The following is a 12,873-nucleotide window of genomic DNA, read 5'->3' on the forward strand; positions in this document are numbered from 1 at the left end:
TTGAAGATAATGTGTGTCCTTAGGGAACACATTAACCGAACCTTTTTAATTAACTTTTCCAATTCAATTTGTTGTTTTGCCAAAAAAAAAAAAAAAAACTCTTTATAATTTGTTCTTTTTCGGCTTTTTGTTTTCCCATTTCCATGTATTTGCTTGATTTTCTTTTGGATTTATGGGCCTTGTTTGTGATGCTAAACGTTGATATTATCTTTGGCACTAAACTAAAGAGGAACAAAAATTATACTCTAAACTGGAATGGTTTAATTATTAAGGATTTGAAAAGCATCCTAGGCTTTTCTTTCTCTCTCAAAACTGAATACGTTTCTCTCTTTTAACTTGATCGGTTTTCTTTTGTAAATTTTGATAATTTTTTTGTTTAAAAAAATAAATAAATAAATAAAAGTGGATCTCACTGAGTAGTCTATTAGAATATTAATGGCAGTCTAACTGAAGTACTAATTTAGCACATGGTTAAAGTTCAAGGAGTAAATTGGCTTTAAAATAAAAGTTCAGAAGATGTAATGGCCACTACACTAAAGTTTAGGGGAATGTTAAAACATTTTTCCCAACAAAACTTCCACAGCAAGAAGACTCAACACCGGGCACTAATTATTTTTCCTCTTGTTTAAGATTTTCATACCGACAAACGGAGCCATAATTTTATATTTGACATTGGCATGAACGCAGGAGTGAGATGACACGCTCCCACAACCATGACAAATGAAGGTTAAACTTGTTATTTTCGATAAGTCTCCTGGAAGTATCAGTTGAGTTTGTCAATATGTACCAAAGAATCCGAAATGACTCGTAAATATCAATATCGCTTGTCAAAACAGTCAATCCCAAACTCGAACCCGTGACATGCACACGCACAAAAGGACAAACAAACAAACAAACAAAAGATGAGGAAAGCTATAAACAATTCCAGTAACAAGCAAAGTAGAAAATAAACTCACTTGGTTGCCGAAATCCAAAGCGCAAAGGGTCACTAATTTCAGCAACAAGCAAAGTAGAAAATATACCTTCACTTGGTTGCTGAAATCCAAAGCCCAAAGGGTCACCAATTCCAGCAACAAGCAAAGTAGAAAATATACCTTCACTTTGGTTGCTGAAATCCAAAGCACAAAGGGGATAAAAAGATTTTAGAGAAATTCCATTTTTGGGTCCTCAGGAGTCAGGATAGAGATGTGGGATGACAAGTAATAAAAAGTTGAAAAAGTTCTACAAATGAGTTGATTTCAACAACAGAGACCAGAACAAAGAATAATCTAATAATGATGTATAAATTATAATTGAATAGACCTTATTAAGAATTCATACAATGGTACATAAATACAAAAGAAAGAATTCATACCAAAAAGAGTAGAAAACATATATTTTCTCAAAATTTTGCAAGATTAACAAACTAAAAGCGGAATAATGGGGAATCTCCATGGCAAAGACGGAGTCTCCCGAGCCCCAGTCCCCTAACATCTGATGAATCACTTGCCACTTTGAAGCTCAGCTCATTGCCTTTGTAAGGTTAAGTCCCTGGGAAGATTCCCGTGCAAGTGCAATTGACAAGCCTTTCTATATACAATTCCAGATGGTGCTGGGGAGTGCAATTCCTGATATTCGATAAAACTTGTTGAACACATCATTTTAGTCTAACCTGAAGGATGAGATGTACTTCCCTCTTGAAGATGGACCTTAGCTCTTCATTAGCTTCAATGCCTATTCTCCTGTGCAAATGACAGCCATATGTTTCCAATTAGGATTTTCTAAAATAATGAATCTAATATGGATCATGTTCCTTGATGAGTGCAGGAAGAGGACAAAACACTAAAGCAAGAAGGCTGAAGGGTAGAATACATGCAAGGTCTTCTTACAGGAACCTAAGAGGATATCTGGGAACTGATACGTACCATTGAAGATGAACACTCAGTTCTGTGTTCAAGGAAAACAGCTTTGCTTGATTTCAGACATCACACATAAGAAGATGATCCAAGTCAGTTAGATATGGTAAGCTTCAATTCCCCTCCCCCTCGCCCCCAAAAACGCACACTCCTGAACACTTTTTTTTCTCTTGGTTGGCAGCTTGTGGTTGGGGGATTTGGGGAAGGGACATCAAATGAAACAGATTCAGATTTAACTGGCCTGTCCCTAATCTATATTGGAATCCATGAAACTCCCTATACATTCCATATATTCCTGAATAAGATCATCCTCACAAACTTATGAGCATCTTCATATGCATGTCTAAGATATATTTTCAATAAAGTGATATAATAACCAGGCAAAGTGCCAATCCTAAATCATAACTTTAGATGCCTCCTACCAGGAACAGATTGATATTGCACAAACTTTGAAACTCCAGATCTATTTTCTCCTAACATTGTATGAGGATATATTCATGGTATGTATGCATGATGAACCAAGATAGCTGCTATCGTGTTGAAATTGAAATTCCAGTAACTAATATGAGAAAATTAGAAAATTCTGGTAAATCATTGATGCATCTGATGTCTAATGTTAACGTGTAATTCATTTCTACTAGATCGAAAATTTATGATGTTTATATCAAATAATTATGGAGACAGGAACAGAGCTGATTACCCTATTTTAGAGCCATTCTTTCCCACAAGAATCTTACGCTGGCTTAGCTTGTGGGTAATTAAGTGCTGCTCAATCCTTAGAGAACCATCACGTAATTCCTTCCAGTCCATTAAACGATGTTCAATTTGATACGGAATTTCCTGAGAGGAGCAGAATACATTGTAGTTATCTAAGTTAGTTCCTGAAATATGCAGATTATTCTAATGGTAGACTAATAACACTTCCTCAAGGTGGACATATGAAAAAAATTCCAGCTCTACCTGATGAACATGGTCCAACAGCCTTTCACGGACAACTTCTAATGATATGTTCTTCATAACTTCTTCACTTAATGTAAATGGATCTTCATCCCACGGTCTTTTAACTGCCTAAGCATAAAAAGACATTGAAGAGCCAGAGTTAGCAGTGCACCTTGACCAAGTAAATGGAAGAATTAAATAGAATGACTAATTCTATTTTCACCAGGTTTCTCACTAATAAAAAGTAAAGAGTATAATCTCCATCTATCCTGTCACATAACAGTTGTCAAATCTGTACTTGAAGGACAAAGATGATACATTGTGAATGGATGGTGAAAGAAGCCTTGAGACAAAAATGATGGCGTATTTATACAAAGAAAATATAACCTTTTTTTCAGCTTCAATAGAATATTGGAGAGTTTCCAACCATAACCAAAATAAATGCATCTAAACAACAGGAAAAGCTAAAGCTCAGGGGAGGATGATTTAGAGTAGACTTCTGGAAAATTGATGGACAATTAGAAAAATTGTGTTTTTTTTTTCAAGAGAAGAAAAAAGGCCTGAAAGTACTAAACTGACAAATGACTAAGTAAACCCATTCATATGCATATATTTATCCAAAAAGAAAAAAAAAACCATTCAAATGCATATAAAAAGATTGATTTTTTTTTTTTTTATGGGTAATAAAAACTTTATTGATAAGAAGAGTACAATGAGTTTATGATAGTAAACTCACTGCAAAAAAATGGATACAAACAGATCAAAGGGAAAAGCTAATAGAATTAATGAAATCAAACACAATCAAATGATTTATAAAACGATTGATAAAAACAGATTGATAAAATGATTAGCAAACACAATCAAACCACTAGTCATATCTCATATGAGTGTATATTTTACACCTATCAATTAAAATGAATTACACTTAACTTTATTAGGATCCCAAGTCAAAATTATAAGCTGCTCACATTGATTTAAAAAAATGAGGAATAATGTATCTCATTCAAAGCTGTAACATTACTATTTAGAACGTCATTATTTAGAACTACATTGCACACAAGAGAAGAAAGAGTACTTCTGTCAAGAAAGAATTAAGGTGCAATCATTTCCATATATTAAATTCATAGATCAAATTGATATTAACCATAAATTATTCGCTTTTTTTTTTTTTTTTTGATAGGTGAACCAGAAAGATAGCCATAACTATTTTTCTCACAAAAGGCCACAGTTGATCAGAAAGATTGTTTCCAATGTTCAGGCTGACAATCAGATAACATTCTAAAGACATACAGCAACAAAATAAATTCCACAAATCTCTTATTCCAGAAACTGTAAATTGATTTGAGAAAAATATAATAATGGTGGTACAACTACATGCCTGCTCCATCAAATATTGAGTAAGATCTTTTACTCCATAGCCCTTCAGTCCTGAGATCATGAAATACCTACAAAACAATAGACAATAAGCTATCCTAAGCACCAGATCAATTTTCAGAAACGTGACAGCCTAGTGTTCCTTTTCCTATTACAAGAAACACTGACCTTTCAAATCCAGGAAGATCTTCAAATTGCTTAGCCGCCTTTAGCAGATCTTTCTTTTTTTTAACTAAATCAACCTTATTAATACATAAGATGCGTTTTTGTTTTGGGTGTGGTTGTGATCCCATATGTTGAATCAATTTTATCACCCTTTGATCAGGCCTATATATGTGGAAGAATAAAAAAGCCCAATTAGACAATGAAAGAACTATGATTATAAATAAATTAAGCATTCATGTGCATATATTCACCAAAAGGAGAAAAAAAAAAAGAAAAAAAGAAAAGGTAACATAAAAGATTATGAGTCATTTGTGTTATATTAAGTTCACATGCAGAAGTTTATAATAAATGATCTTTGTTGAATCCTTAATCTTCTTAGAATTGTTCAATTTGACGTATTATGTATAGATACCATTTATCACAATTTCTAAGTAATTTTGTTTGTATACATCCTGTACACCTGGACTTCTCCCCTTTATGTGTTTCTTTCACAAACAGTGTCTATGCACATCAGTAATGAAGCTAGAAGTTGCAATACTATAGGATCTCCAAATTAAGAGTAAATAAAAAGCTAATCTGTTGTCACTTTTGGTCAAGTCAGTTTGAGACGCTGGCATCAATAATAGACAAAAAACTGAGGACACTATAAATGCCCTTAGAGCATCTTATTAATTTTATTCTGTTAAAGGCAAGACTAAGGGTTTCAAAAGAAAAGCCTAAGGAAGGATTTTAAATTCTAAGATAGTTCTGAGCCTATCGCAGGAATTTTTTTTTTAAGTAGGGTGATAGTTCTAGCCTATCTTAGGGGCACCCCATATTGCTGAATAGAGCACCTACTCAGCATAGATCAGGCATACAGGCATTCCAACAGATTTTAGTGGAAGGGATGACTATTTTTTTACAGGGATCATTCGGACCTTTCAATTCATAAATGTGGATATCGGACCTATGAATTGAGATATTCCTGAAACTCACAAAGGATAAAGGAAGTGAGTCAGACAAAAAGAAGGGGGTAATTTTGGACAAAAACAAATTAACTTGGACATCAGGTGCTCTCTGGGTCGTCTCAGACTTTGCGATTGTTAGAATTTAACCTAATTCCTAGAACCTATGATACGCAAAAAATAGAGAAAATAGGAGCAAAGGAAACAATCATATGACACAAGATATACATGGTTCAGCAATTTGCCTATGTCCATGGAGTTGCTGTGTTTTTACTATGTCAAGTTTTCAATACAACAGTAAAACCCTAATCTGAAGCGATAAATAAATACCTCTAAAACGGGGCCATATCGGCTCAAGCCTTCACTCCATGGAATAAACCTTAGAATATCTCCCAATTAAAACCGTAATACTTCCAAGTCAGGTCAGTTCACAAACCAGATCAAACATAAACTAGCCCAACAGTGATTGCCTTTTATTCCTCAAAAAATAAAAAATATCGAGACTTCTTTTACACACAAAGATTTACTTGTTACTAATAGAGTCTAGCCTTTATTCTATAATAAATTCTTTTCTTTTTTTTATTAAATCATAAAAAGACACAAAAGGGCACAACCCTTAGTCCATGGAGTTGCTGTGTTTTTGCTACGTCAAGTTTTCAATACAACAGTAAAACCCTAATCTGAAGAAACAAATAAATACCTCAAAAACAGGGCCAAATCGGCTCAAACCTCCGCTCCATGGACTAAGCCTTAGAATATTTCCCACTTAAAACTGTAATACTTCCAAGTTGGGTCAGTTCACAAACCAGATTGAACATAAACTAGCCCAACAGTGATTGCCTTTTATTCCCCAAAAAATAAAAAATATCGAGACTTTTTTACACAAAAGATTTACTTGTTACTAATAGAGTCTAGCCGTTATTCTATAATAAATTTTTTTTTTTTTAAATCATTCTACAAGAGATTTTTTTTTTATATAAGTTACTGAATTTCAATAAAAAGACACAAAAAGGGCACAACCCTAAGTACACAGGGACTATACAAAGGAAGAGCTAAATGTTTCCATATAGTTATGGCACTGCCAATATAGCTGAAATAATTTCCATTAAAAAAATATCAATCTAATATAAGAAACAAAAAAGAAGGATAAGTCCACTTGTGTAAAATGCTATCCACTGACCTGGTAAGATGCCTATCAACGTCAAAAATAACAATGAGCACATCATAGAGGTTGACAGAACTCCAAGCACTTTCCACACGAACCTTCATATCTTTGTGAATATATCCACTTTTATCTAACATGAGTCCTGGGGTATCAAAGAAACACTGCATTGAACATTCAGAAAATCATTAAATTACATTATCAAACAGCACACAACAACAGGCATCATAAATAACTCATAAAAGTTATCTCTGACTAGAAAACATAAAGATGGTGTGAAAATACCATTAATAGCATATGTTAAGCATCAAATCATGGGCATTTGATTAGACAGAAATAAAATGATATAGAAAGCATTTTACACGAGCAATACTTCTGTTTTTCACTTTTTGCTAAAGAATAACTTAATTTAAACCAGAACATTTTTAATGCCGTTATATCTGCAGTTCATTCTCTCTTTTTTCTTTTTTAGTTTTGACATAGTATTAAAAACTACAGAAAGTGGAAAAAAAAAATTTATTTCCACACAGAATTACAAGCATAGATCTGCCATGATTTTATGAAATGAAATTTTTGAAGCTTCAAGCTGCGGCATCAACATAACAGAAAATGTTTTGCAGCACAAGAGATATAACATATGAAAAGCAGGACAATGATTAGCTTTTAATAAGATGCCTACTACAAAATTTTAAATTTGATTTCAGATTTCAAACTAAAGATGTTCTATTTTTGCTTCAAAAGTAAGTAGGAAGAGTTATCCAACTATTCATGGGGCAAGACATGAATTCCTAATAATATATGTTTTTTATTCTATCTTTATATGAGTATTTTTACAAGATTTACAGCTTCAGAATTGTGACATCAATAGATTTACTTATACGGTCCTATAGCTTATTGGTCCTTGGTATTTTGTTTGTATGGAATTCATTGGGTGATGCCACAGCGGGTTTTGGATTTGTTAGCTTCTTGGCAAGGCAGCTTTGGTCGGCATCGTAATGTCGCAATTCAGAAGTTAGTGCCACGTTGCTTAAGGTGGTATATTTGGAGGGAGATAAATGCTAGAAGTTTTGAGGGTTGCGAGCGGTCTAGAATTGAGCTTAAATCCTTTTTCTTTCATTCTATGCTGGATTGGGCTAGAGCTTTACAATTTTTCTCTTGTGATTCTTTATTAGATTGTTAGAGCATTGTAATTTGAGGTGTTGATGTTAGCTCTCTCTTTGTATACCCCTGTATACAAAGATTATTACTTATCAAAAAACAAAGATGCATGCCTTAAGATGGAAATTATAAACAAAGTTACAATTTAAAAAAGGCAGAAGATCTGAACAAATTAAGTTTAACCAAGCATTCACAGTAGAAAAGACAATGCAAAAATAGTTATTCTTTGCACACAATTTGTTATAACCTGTCATCATAATTTGTTATGCATCATAAGCCCAATCCTGAATGGAGAAACATGTTATTTAGAAAACTAATAACATTTACTAAGTTTGATATAGTCATTAATCAAATGGGGTATAAAAATTATCTCGATGTGGTAGCAATATGGATATAAGTATTTAGTTTTAAAATTAGATGCACATCATACTGCGCAATTCATGTCATTACAACAAAGTAGTTAATTGGTAATATATCAAAACAAGATACATACAATTTGGGTATTTTCTTTTGTCATCACTCCTAACACTTCATGAGTTGTAGTGTTGGTCTTCCGAGAAACAGCAGCAACCTTTGTCCCAACCTGTACCAAATGCACTAAAGATATAACCGATCTGGAAAATGTGGTTATTCAGATAAATACCAATAGTAAAAAATATAAATAAAAATAAAAATCATATACAATGCAAGTCATAATAACATAACAAAAAAAACAATTACTGAAAACTGACAGCATGCATAATGCATACAGTACAGTCCATTGTGGAACTGAAGGCCAACTGTTGTAGATTCAGGTCTTAGCAATATTAATGAAAAATAGAGAGAGGAGAAAATCAACACAAAGATTTACATGGTTTGACAATGTGCCTGCATCCACGGGAACAAGCTGTGAAAACCTTCACTATCAGAAAATAAAGGGTTTACATGACTTTATAATGCCTAAAAAAACCCTAACCCAATACATTGAAATTCCCAGTACCCTTGCCACACCGCACCTGTCAACCAATAATTTAGCCCAGGAAAAACAAACAAAATCGGGCCCAGTGGGTGGAGCGGAGCCCACAATGCCTCTAGACGAGCACACTCTCTAACACCAACTCAACCCAATATGAAAATCACATAAACAGACCAAAAAGGACATAGGTGGATTCCTAAGAACCAGGAATGCTCGAAACTGGGACTTAACAGCCATCCTTGATATACCAAAAAAAAAAAGTAGTAAAGGATGTAGACCAAATTAACTGGAGAAAGGGGACTGATCAATGAATGATTCTCAGTCTTAATCAGATTAAAAGAAAATAAAAAGATCAATAATGAAAATCACAGGCACCCTTTACCATCTACCAAAAAACAAAAATAGAGAGACAGAGAGAGTGAGAGAGAGAGAGATCCACACAAATGGAAGTTGCTAACAGAAGAATCGGGGAACTGAAAATAACTTTCAGCGTAGAAAAATCCATGTTTTAATAATTTTGCAAATAAGCCTCCACCAAATTAACCACATAAGACAAATACGAATGGCTCTCCAAAACTGACATTGTGCCCTTAATCCTGCATATCAATTATGCATAAACCACAAGAGACAGCACACAAGCTGAGTAGTTGAAAATGAAGGACCATATTTCTAAAGTCCCTGACTTAAAAAGGGATAGATCAGCACCATGAATCATGCCAATATATATAGGATCCATCAAGCATCTCTGACAACAAAGTTTATCCCTCTTTTTTTTATATAGGTAATAAAATTTTATTAAAAAGACACTACGGCATGCAAAATGACATAAAGCAGCCTAAAGAGTTACAAACAAATACAAAGTATTATATACAAAAAGATAAAGACTCAATAAACACTGAAACATAATCCATATGCATGAGTCCCCAAAGGCCCAAACTCAAGACCAATCAAACAAGGTACCAACAAAATGAGCAAGATACAAAGTATTATCCCTCTTTTCAATAACAATATAACCAAAAAATTCAAAAATAACTAAACTTTCACACAATAATCATCAAGATAACTTCCGCACAAAGTATATCGTTCTCTCTCTCCTTCAACCTAAGCATACTCACTGTTGTTAAATCATTAATCCTAAAATACTCAACGTTCAATAAAAATCATCAAGAAACAACAACCGCCACCCAAAAAAATCCAAAAATATTGAATTGATTGCCAGAAAACCAACCATGTAATTAGTGAGTGCAGACCTCTCTCTCTCTCTCTTTCTATCCTCTTACCTAAGCATACTCACTTTTTCTTTTTCTTTTTGATAGGTCTCATTGTTGGTATATCACTATTCCTAAAAGTCTCAACATTCAATAACAATATGACCAACAAATTCAAAAAAGAACTAATCTTTAACACAATAATCATGAAGAAAACTTCAAAAAACCCAATGAAATCCAAACATATTGAATTGATTGATAGAAAACCAACCATGTAATTAGTGAGCGCAGACTTGCCAGCATTTGGGGCACCAATTATCCCAACAGACAATGACTTCTGGTCCTCCTCCTTCACCACCACTTCCTCCTCCTCCTCCTCATCCTCATCGTCGGCCGCCTCCAACGCTGCCTCGAGCAGAGCTTTAGCAAGCACTCTCCTCCTCCTCTCTTCCTCTTCTTCCAAAATCTTCAATTTCCTCTTCTGGGTATCTTTCCCAAAGATCAAGCCATCAGCTTTTTCTCTATATTTCTCATCCCAAGTGGGTTGCTGAGGGGCTTGAGCATTGGTTTCAGAACCAAGACCTGGTATTGTGTAATGGGTACTGTCAAAGACTGAGTCAGAGCCATTTTCAGAGTCCGAGGAGTTGAGGTTGTGTGATGGGTCTTCTTCTTGAGGCTGTGCTGAGTAGAAGTGGTGAAGGAAGGTTGGGTTGAGAGGGGTTTTGTGGGGTTTTGGAGAAAGGGTTGTTGTGATGGTTCTTAGAGCTCTCAAAGCTTTCATATCTCAGCTCCTATACAAAAAACATAGAGAGAGAGAGAGAGAGATGGGTTTTGGTTGAAAGTGTATGAAGGTGGGTTTTTGCGGAGAAATGTGTTGTGTTGCAGAGTGATGGAGGAGAGAAGCGTGGGTTTTAGGGGTTTTGATGTAAGGGCTTGTTTGCTTGTTTGTTTTGAACATAGAAAGGATTGGGTTTGGCTTCTTTAAAAATAATAATAATAAATTTTTTTTTTAAAAAGTTTTTTCATTTTTTTTATTTCCAAAATATACGCTATTGGTTTTTTCCCTTGAAACTTTAAAGCTTATATTTAATTTTTGCAAAGTTTTTTGTTTTAAGTTTTGTTAGTTCTATATTTAAAGAAATTATATGTGCAACCGTCTATATTTGAAGAAATTACATACATATTGAACAATGTTAATGAAATATCAGGTTATCAAAAAAAAAAAATTTGAAATACCCTAAAATTATCTTTAAAAAAAGGCTAAAAATTGATATGATTTAGAATAAATTTAATGAAAAATTCAAACGAATGATGAAACTATTAAATATTTTGAAGAAGTAGTTTTAAACATTTGAAATTTTAGGGATGAAAATTAAATTTATACCAAATTCTTTTTCATAAGTTTAAATTTATTTTATTTTTATTGTCAGTTTATATATGATTTATAAAATATTACATTTAAAAAATATATACTTTTACCAAAGTTATTTTTTAAGCACAATAAATCATTGAATATAACGAATTCCATAGGGAATCTAAAGTAGATTTTAGCCATTTCTCTCTTTCTTTCTCTCTTTTTATAAAAAAGAATATTTTTTTGTCAAATTCACCACATTTTTTTTTATGGTTGATTAATTAAAGGAGCATTTGGAATTTTCTTTTATTTTTTAAAATAAATAAAATAGAGATATTTTCATTAATGAAAATTAGTTATATCATCAAGTATATGTATTGGTAATTAAAGATGATGAATCTTCTTACCAAACCTCTACAATCCCCCCCCCCCCTTTATCCCTCCATGCTTTCAGCTAGAGAAGAATGTATCTTATGCATAGGATATAGTATCCCTCCTATAGTGTGGATCTCATAATTATGAGGGCTGCACATTATAAGAGAGATGATACATATATCCAATACATGAGATACCTTCTAAATGAAAACGCAAGTTCAAGTGAAAATGTGATTTCATGTTGAGTTGGTAATTACACATAATAATGTTTTCCCATGTAGGTATTGAAGATAAGATTTCAAGTGAATAGCTAAACCCCTATATATAGAGGTTTAAACTCAACTAACCTGCAATTATAATTAGGTTTCTAAAAAACCGACTATCAGCTTAATGCGATCAAATAAAAGGGGTGAGATTTGCCAATGTTAGAGGGTATGTGTGTGTGAGAGAGAGAGATTGAAATTGAAATTCAATTATACAAAGAAAACATAGGTTAAAATTAGATCTTCCCCTCTGTTTTTCCTAAGATGTAATTTAATGCTCCCTACATCCACAATGGTCATGTCTTAGTGTCTGTTTGGAATACATTGAGTTTGTTCTACTAAAAGTATTGTAGGGGTAAAAGAAAGTAGAGTGAGAGTTGCAATAAGCAAAAAGGACTTGACATTAGTATATATTTGAGAATAGCTTATTTAGTTTTTTTACTGAAAGTACAATTAAAAAGAGCTAAAAGAGAAGTAAAATAAGTTGATTTTGTTTTGCTAAAAGTACTATAGGGGAAAAGAGTAGAGTGAGAGCTACAATAAGCAAAAAAGTACTTGACATTTGTGCAAAAACTATATAGTGACTCTCAATTAGTTAACTTTATCTCACCTTTTGACCAAAACTATTATACTGGGACCAGCAAACTATACCAAGCCGGTTGAGCTATTAAGCGAACTGAAGAAAAAAATAGCTTCTTCTTTTGCGAGACCTACTAGGATCCACAAACAGGGGGAAAAACAAGCAAAAAGCTAGTTTTTACTAGCTTATAATAGCATTCCAAACGCACACTCAATATCAAATCACCTTTGACAATCAAGTCAAAAGCATTTTATAGTATTTCAAGACTTCCAAGTACAAATCTCCTCCCCACTTAAAATGAATCCAAAAAAACCCTCAACATGAAATTGCATCTTGATTCCATTTGCAACAATACTACATACATAACATATATCACAACTTGTTGTAATGACAAATTATTATTAGTGCAACATCATTTTTGCTAGGACCACTATTGACATCACTTTTATTATACAACAATAGCAAGTTATCACCTCAAGCCATTGTGAAATTTTAAATTTA

General features: G+C 33.3%; 1 protein-coding gene across 2 annotated transcripts; it reads right to left on the minus strand.

Moving 5' to 3' along the window:
* Window positions 1–1,259: 1,259 nt before the first annotated feature.
* LOC126706107 (GTP-binding protein ERG) lies at window positions 1,260–10,749 on the minus strand. Of its 2 annotated transcripts, XM_050405379.1 has the most exons (9): window positions 10,072–10,749; window positions 8,131–8,220; window positions 6,498–6,643; window positions 4,377–4,535; window positions 4,209–4,279; window positions 2,856–2,959; window positions 2,596–2,735; window positions 1,905–1,950; window positions 1,260–1,721 (listed from the first exon to the last, which is right to left on the minus strand). In XM_050405379.1, exons 1-9 carry the CDS (start codon window positions 10,579–10,581, stop codon window positions 1,707–1,709), a joined length of 1,281 nt encoding a protein of 426 aa, XP_050261336.1. In that variant the 5' UTR covers window positions 10,582–10,749; the 3' UTR covers window positions 1,260–1,706. The 2 variants fall into 2 exon arrangements, with proteins under 2 accessions (XP_050261336.1, XP_050261335.1); XM_050405378.1 differs by lacking the exon at window positions 1,905–1,950.
* Between the last annotated feature and the right edge of the window lie 2,124 nt (window positions 10,750–12,873).

The sequence above is a fragment of the Quercus robur genome, chromosome 11 (assembly GCF_932294415.1).
Source record: "Quercus robur chromosome 11, dhQueRobu3.1, whole genome shotgun sequence".
Classification (NCBI taxonomy): Eukaryota; Viridiplantae; Streptophyta; class Magnoliopsida; order Fagales; family Fagaceae; genus Quercus; species Quercus robur.